The sequence below is a fragment of the Acipenser ruthenus genome, unplaced genomic scaffold, assembly GCF_902713425.1.
Source record: "Acipenser ruthenus unplaced genomic scaffold, fAciRut3.2 maternal haplotype, whole genome shotgun sequence".
Classification (NCBI taxonomy): Eukaryota; Metazoa; Chordata; class Actinopteri; order Acipenseriformes; family Acipenseridae; genus Acipenser; species Acipenser ruthenus.
The window spans coordinates 8,948-17,500 of NW_026707629.1; the positions used below are offsets into that span (position 1 = coordinate 8,948).

Genomic DNA, 8,553 nt, shown 5'->3' on the forward strand with positions numbered 1-8,553 from the left:
AAAGTAACTAAAGTGTGCAGTTTTGCCAAGAAGATTCGCCCCTTTTTGGTTTGAACCTTGATGCTGTAGTCTGCAAAACATTAAAACATGCTACTTGCAAAGTGTTCAGTGCAAAGTAAACCAAAAAAAAAAAACATAACAAAAAACATGCCTCAATCTGTTAATTTGGCACTGTCAGGAAAATTATACATATATATATATATATATATATATATATATATATATATATATATATATATAGATATATATATAGATATATATATATATATATATATATATATATATATATATATATATATATATATATATATAACACATTACTGCTACAGACTGCTACAGTACTTTTGGGAATTGTAAAAAAAATGTCATGTACAATGTATAACATTTATACTTGTTCTTGATCTTTGATAGAATATAAAATCGGACTTCTTTAACACTTCATAGACTTCCATACTGATTTGCAGAATACAGCAAAAATATAGGCAAAAGAGGTGTGGGGGGCGTGATTTTAGTTTACATTTGTAAAAATGTTTGTGCTTTTTTTTTTTTTACTCCATTGATCATCGTTATGGAGTGATGATTGGCTATTGTGGTGTAAGTACATCATTAAAACAGCAGAAAAGCTACTCTCAAGAAGTCCACTGTTAAGACGGCATAAGAGTTTTTTTTTCTGATAAATTTTAATAAAACATCAGTGATTAATGTATGTTCCATTCCAGATTTAGGCGCTGTATTTTTGTTCCATGTAAACACAGTTCAGCTATGTGGCAAAGTCATGGGTGGCAGTTCAAAATGACTTTTTACATTCTACAAAAAAAAAAAAAAAAAAAAAAAAACTTACAACCACAAATTGAATCATCCCTCTGTGGCTGTGTTACATGCACATTTTTCTACTAGTATTCATTACAGCCATGTGTCACAAACAATTTATTTGACTATACAACAAACAGTTTTTATTCAAAAAATTATTCATTTAGATAACTTAAAAAATAATATAAAAATAAACAATGAATTTGACTTTTCCTCAAAATAAAAAAAAAATTAAAAATGGACGAAAAGTCTTGACAAAAGTAATAAAAAATCTGAAATACAAATGAAATGTATGGACATTGCAATCTATTAATAAAAACAGAAGTGTGAATGAAGGCAACAGTTCTTGGCTTAGCTCTTTACAGCATCACAATATCAGGCCATGACAAACAATACATACAAGATAAAATAAAAGGATGGAAAGCAATATACAAAATTTCAAAGATAAATACAATATTTATAATTGATATGTTACAAAAGATTCCCTTAGTGACAGCAAGTGTTTATGTGAAAGAAAGTGTTGCAATGAATAAGACCATTTTACTCCTTATAAACATCATAAGGAATAAAACTCTGTACTAAAGATTTAAGTGGATCTGAAAAAATTCAAGACCAGTGTATAAATATTTAGCTACAACTTTGGCAAAATCACAAAAGTCTACAATTTTATAACCACATACAAAACACATTAGGGAAGAAGGATCTAGAAGTCAAAGGACAACTTTCTGGTACAAGAAACAGACTTCACAGTAGCCTAAGAATGCAATAGTATACAGTGCTAGCAAAAAGTTGAAAAACATTGCAGATCACACTTGCTTAACAGGAAGCTCTAGCAGTGGAAGTATATTTTTAACCAACAGACAGTAGCATTGTATCTCTGTCAGTGTGCTTGTTGAAGGCAAGAGAATAATTTTTGCAATATCAAAGTTACAATTTCTAACTACAATAAGTTACAAAGTTTCTTTTTTTAAAGATGACGTAAGCATGATAAAATTTCCCCCGACCCTTCCCTGTGTCCCCATTTTATTTTCTAAATCATATATTTATTTATTTATTTTTCCAGTTCAATGGCACATACCATCTTGGCCCCCTTTTTTCTCACCACACAAACCGTATTCACATTATAGAGATACACAACCATTGTGAATCTATTTAAGAGAAGTGAAAAATGTTCTGAGGCATTTTTCATCAGTGTTTTCATGAAAATTAAAATGGTGCATCCACAAAGCTTCTCCCAACACACAGCAAAAACTAGACATAGCCAAGATCAGAAACTTTATACAAAATAGACAGGGTTTTTTTTGTTAGTTTTTGATTTTTGTTTGTTCCTTTTTTTTTCTTCAAGACTGAGAAATGTGAAAACTTGAGAAAAGATTCAGTCAGTAAAATGGAATTGTTCATGAAGAAATCGCTTGCATGTCAATTCTTTATAATTTGAATAAAATCTTTGAAACAAAGTCTTTTTTTTCTTCTGAATAACAGAATTAGCTGCTGATTTTATTCATGATTGATGACACTGTTTCTACCAGCATCTTCTATATGTACTAAACTTGTCCTTTGAAACCCATTGTGTGGAAGCTTGATGCTGCTGAAGGTGAACATGTGCAATTTACATTGGTGGGACGACCAGCCCGGACATTGCTGAAAGAGAGAAAAAAAACAACCTTTAGTTACGAGAAGCAACATACTGTACATCATTATAAACATATCATACAAGCAATACCATGTATGCACTATTACAGTAGGTTCTTAATAAATATAACATATCATTTCTATATATGACAAATACTTTTCTGTATTTTGTGACTCCTGAAAGATCCATAATATAAAGGGGGGGGGGGGGGGGGGCTGAAATGTGCCTTTCTAACAAGGCATTCTGCAAAGACCACTTTTAAAAAGAGGAGGATTCTGACATTTCCAGCAGAAAGTATCCTGCCTCCCACATGTGTGATATTTCTCTTAGCGTTTTGTTAATGGCAAACAGTGGCCCAGACTCCCTGGAGGCTGCCTTTCCTGACAGCTGAGAAACAACATGGTCACTTCTGGTAACGTCAGATACGGCCAGCTCTCTCGCCAGTCAAGGACCAGACACTTCTCAGGTTCCCTAAATTGAAATCTTAGCAATCTCGGCTCCTTTCTTCTAGCATTTCTGACATGGTTAGGAGACCTCGATTTTTGCATTCTCTTAATTGTATTTTATCATAATAACCTGACTACCATCTCAAGGGCTCTCCTATATCAAAGACATTTTCAAGACCATCTGCCTGGAAATCATTAGCCAAGGTGCCACCCAAAGACTTAAGATTGATATACTTGGTCATTCCGCTCATTCTTAACAATTAGGCACCTAGTGAACTGCCAGAATAAAAATGATTTGAATCCCTTCCACTTATTTGTAGCGTCATGGTTCGGGTGATTTTAAGTTTGGAGCTGAATTTGATGACATGGCATTCCTCATTAATTTGTGTACAACAAATATTAATAAGTATGTGCATGTAGCGACATGAACATTAATTTGCCAGTTCATTAATCCTAACAATATTAATCTTGCATACACACTACAGCTAAAACTTATTTTTAAAGTGAACAATTTGGCAATAACTATTTTGCATGAACCTTTCAGAACCAACAAGCTATGTAGTTTATCCTCATTTACAACAATATGAAAACAATATATATATATATATATATATATATATATGTTTTAATTAAATTTATTATATTATATACCTAAGGCAGTGCTTGCATGCATTAAATCAGGTGATTGCTATTTATACAAAAAATATACACAACATAATCTGTATGCAGCCGGTCTCCTAATGGCTCCATTTTAATACATCAAGTAGCTACATTGAAGATATACATATTTAACAAGATATAACATTAACTCTAAATCAGTAAAACCTCAACATATGTCCTTTTTAAAGACAAAGTGTTCTCTTTAAACTACAGTACCTTAAAATAACTTCATCAACAAGTACTTCTCAGAAACACATTGTAAATTTGGAGCCTGAGCACAAGGGCAGCTTAGCAAAGACAAATATTAGACTCTTAATTTATTTCAGATTGACTTACTACTGATATATGGGCCTTTCAGTTTCAGAGTCTATATGGCATTAGAGTAGCAACATTGAGAAGACATGTATTACTACTATTAGCATTATTAATATTATTATGATTGACTCACATGCAAATATAATGAATACATTTCATTCACAAACAATCAAAATAAAAATGGAAACCCTTACTTTTGTATCTATTCAAAACCTCAAACTATTTTGAATAGTAATATCCCGGTAAAACTGTTAAAATAAAATGAATAAATAAACATAAGTCATTTTGCTGAATCAGAAAGCAGATTTTGTAAATAATGCTTTTTGTCTTAAACTTAAAATCCAACAAATATACTGATTAAATGATTCATGTTTGATTTTACAAATAACACAGAACAGAAAATAAAATGGAAAGGTCATTCAGTCTGTATTAGCTGTGTTAAACACTTAAACTACATCTATCATTCAAGTTTTAATTTGGCTACACGTGTGATGAACATCATTACAGAAAGCATTATGATTGTGCTGCTATCTTGCCAGGACATTCTCAGAAATATTAAATTCAAGGGTATTTTTTTTTCTTGCCTAGTTATAAAGTATATACACAATCAAATAAACAAATACATACACAAATACACAAAATTAAAAAATACAAAATAAAAATAAAAAAAAATATTAACCTGAATAATGATATATGGTAATACTATGGCACATTCAAATCATAAGTCATAAAAAAAAGAAAGTACTGTATGTTAAGCTTCCCATTATGTGAGAAGCCTGTGGGATACTAGAAAAGGAGGGAGTCCAGCTCACCTTGAAGTCCATTTCCATTTGCACTGGTGCAAGAGGGAGGAGGAGATGCTTGGGGCCTGACAACAGGGGCAAAGGCGCTCTTTTGTTTCACTGCAGAGATGACATTGGCAGGTGAGAATGAGAAAATGCCGTGCGTACTGCTACAGTTTGAAGGGAGGGTGACCGAAGAGGCTGCCATGGTAGGGCTTGACGGCACTACTGCAATAAAGCAAAAATAATCACGACTCAGAGAGGGTTGCATGGCACAAATGGAAAAGAGGGCGATAAGGCCTTGCCTCTTTAATAAAAATAATAATAATAATGATGGGGGGGGGGGGATAAAAAAAAAAATAACCACAAGAAAAAAAATTATGGGAAAAAATAGTTATGAAATGTCCTGTCTTGGCCACTCTCTGGATAATAGGTTTTGTGTTGGACTCTGTAAAAAAATTAAATTAAGCAACACAATTTTTTTTTTTTTTTTTTTAAAGCATAATGGAATGGATCGGGTTATATCGTTTGTTTTCTCAAATTTGTTTAAGAAGTTCTGCATAAACTGACTGTTGTATTCAGCCTCCAGAGTCACCCCTCCTTTTATCCAGTAGCACACATCATACACAAAATTAAAATAAAAAGAACGTAAGGAATCTAAGATGAAGATCAAGAAGTACCTCGATACTTACTGCCGTAGGGGGAGTTGGCCGACGAGCCGTTGAGAAATCCAGGAGAGCTGGGAACCCCCAAGTTTGGCATTCCTGTGTTGCCATAGCCATTCATGCTATTGCTTACTGTGTTGTAGTTAGCCTGCTGAGGAGTGCTGCTTGGGACATAGCCACGCGGGGACACGCTGCTTGTGTTGCGGCTATAACCTACTGTTGGAAGAAAAAAAAACAAAGTTTAAAGAATGAGAAGAGAAGCGTTTCCCAACATCAAACAACATGCTGCCTACATTCCTAGTAGCAACTCTGCATCTCATCAAGAGAATACAAGATTATCCTCTTTCTAACCTGCTTTTGCATTTTGTTTTTAGCTCCAAGAGGTACTGCATCTGCATTTCTCTTTTATGAATGCAAGTGAGGCTGTTTCTTCTTTTTTTTTTTGTGCGTGCTATTCTAAGATAGCCAACAAAAGCCTATTTCTATCTGAATCTGCCAGCTAGCTTCACGCCTGTCTTCAGCAACAATTATCAGCAGTACCAGTGAAGTGAGTGAACCTGAGCCCTTCACAGACCACAGACAAGGAACAACTTGTTTAGTTTTACAGCCATTCAGCATTAAAAGGCTGCAAGGAATGTTTATTGTTTTGGTGATTGGTATGTTCCGTAAGGTCTCTGATTTGAAGAATGCACCATACTGTCAGAATTCTAGCTCAGTAAACCAAGAGGCAACTTACAAAATAAAAACATGATAACAGTTATTAAATTAGTTTGAACTGAACAGCAAAAAGGGGACTTCTGAAACATTATTACGGCATTATTACATAAAACATGCTTAATAAGAAAATAAAATGTTGCCAAATGTAAGATACTAATTCCCTGAAGTAAAAACAGCCCAAAACGTATTTGAGAAATGCAGCAAAAACATCTTTGAAGACAAATAAGTAAATAATGACTTTATTGATTAAATAATAAGATAATAAAAATACTATTTACAAATAAAAAATTTCAAAAGACCAATACACCTGGTAACTTAATCTATACACTACATCACTGTAGTTTATTTTTGATGTTGTTGTTTTTGTTTTTTTGTTTAGTTTTTTGCTTTGCATGCTTAAACGATGAGGAAGAAATATTCTCCACATTGCCCTGACCTTAGCAGCAGCAACAAAGAACAGATGTAAAACTATTATCAGCGATGGTGTTAAGTGAATACCAGGAACGGTCATTCACTGCCAAGTAAATAAGGGATTCAGTGACAGTTGACCCACCTCCTGGGAGATTAATTAGAGGCAGGGAGGAAAGATATAGCTACAGCCTACATACTGAGTACTGTCCAGGTAATATTGAAGGGTAAGGTAGATTAGTTGTTGTAGAAGGACTTATCTCTGGTCATAGTAACATACCTTGTTCAGCCTGTGATGTCTCTGATACGTTCACTGCTAGCTGGCTGCTGAACGAATTCACTCCCATCATTCCAGTGTGTGATGGAGTATTGGCAAGAGATGGAATCTGGTTGTGATTGCGTGGTACACTGTACAGAGCTTCTGCAATATCAGCTGCCCGCTTTAGAATAATCTCCTGGAAGAAAAAGACATTGGTTACAGTTACTAAAACTATTTACTTCCCCAATGTTATAGGAGTGTGGGAATAACTGGGGAGCGACTTTCTATCTATTCTCTCAAGGCTGATAATATCAAAATTAAATCACCAAGACACAAACTATAATATATATATATATATATATATTAGCTCAAAGAGCCAGCTGCCCAACGTTTCGATATGTTGTACATATCTTTCTCAAGGGAGCCTGTGTTTGAATCAAAACATTGGAGGTATTTATAGGTTTTTAACGGCATGACAACTATTTGTTATTGTTTACATTCAAATCCATGATTTATTCTTACATGATGTAATGGTGTTCTATATATTGTGACATCAGTTTTACTTCTATCTTTGAATCTGTATTAATTCTAATTAACTCTACTTTATATAAACTTATATTTTTATTATATCATGCAATGTTGGCTCTGGGGATCAGTCTAGATTTGGCCTCCCCAGCGCATCAGCATGCACAACTTTTGAATGAATTTTGTTTATTTCTTTAAATGTTATATATTTATTGAAGTTAATTAGTTCATTCTTTTCTGTTGAGTCCCACTGGCATAATCGTGTTCAGTCTATTTATCCATTTACTTTCTTTTATTCTTCTATATGTCGCATTGTCTAATTTGAGCTGTTCTAATACTACAAACTTTACGTAATTTATGTCATGTCCCTGACATATAATTCTTTGAAACTGGAGAAGTCAAGTAGGAATATTTGAATCTGAATTTGATGAGAAACAGTAATTTTAAACTTGATTTAATGTAAACCTATGAAAGCTCTCCTTCCAACAGTGCTGTATTTGACCAGCGCCGTTGAGCAGATTTATTTGGGAATTTGCATTAGTTACACAATATTTTGGACTCAGTTCAAGGTTATTCTCTTGTTTGAATGAGCACTCTCATGTGTGTTTTGTACGATTAGGGCTCTTCGCAGACAAGCAGAGAGACTGGCCAGGAGTGGAACGGGAAAAGAGAGTTCTTAAGAACAATGGCTTCTCACCAGACTGCCCAGAAGGTAGTTTTGAAATATATAAAGTGGTGATAAAATTGTGCTGATTTAATTACTTCGTACATTCACAAAATAGGTGCTCATTTGCATACTGATAACGACGTACATGCTGAGTCTTGTTGATTTACCTGGTTGTTGTGGGGCATTCCATACAGAGCTTCAACAAGGTCAGCCGCTCTCTTCAATAATACCTCCTATAGGAGAAAAAAGATAAATCATGGGTACTGCGCATCCTGAGTGTGCTTATAATAATTATTATAATTATAATAGCTAACCAGCTTACATATGAATGCAACTCAAGTATAAATACATTACATTACTATTTGTCCCATATCTCAAGCTTTGGCTCCTGATTTAACATTTATTTAAAAAAAGAAAACGTAGCTGTTGTAGTCACTAGCTGTAATGCTAAATTAGTAAATTAAGTGCTGCAGTTTTAATGATGTAGCCTTGTGGGTATTAAACAAACAAACATGCAGCCGAGATATGAAAGGCACAGGCACTGCATTTGGCTGCTAATTCCCAGCACTTTAGTGGCGAAGAACAATGAGTAATTTTCCATATCTTAATTAAACTGGCAGTCCTTAAAGACAACATCTCACCCCTAATTCATGCCCCAAATTTGCA

The 8,553-nt window shown here is 33.9% G+C and overlaps 1 protein-coding gene across 7 annotated transcripts in view; it reads right to left on the reverse strand.

Annotated features, from left to right (window-relative positions):
- Window positions 1–820: 820 nt before the first annotated feature.
- The window catches only part of LOC131727844 (transcription factor COE3-like), a gene marked incomplete at its 5' end in the record, with an annotated part of 12,164 nt that continues 4,431 nt past the window's right edge, over window positions 821–8,553 (reverse strand). The window contains 6 exon segments of one of the 7 annotated variants that reach the window (XM_059019204.1): window positions 821–2,451; window positions 4,059–4,112; window positions 4,677–4,766; window positions 5,339–5,527; window positions 6,717–6,891; window positions 8,055–8,120. In XM_059019204.1, the coding sequence (XP_058875187.1) occupies window positions 4,084–4,112; window positions 4,677–4,766; window positions 5,339–5,527; window positions 6,717–6,891; window positions 8,055–8,120 (549 nt within the window). 7 annotated transcript variants of the gene reach the window in all.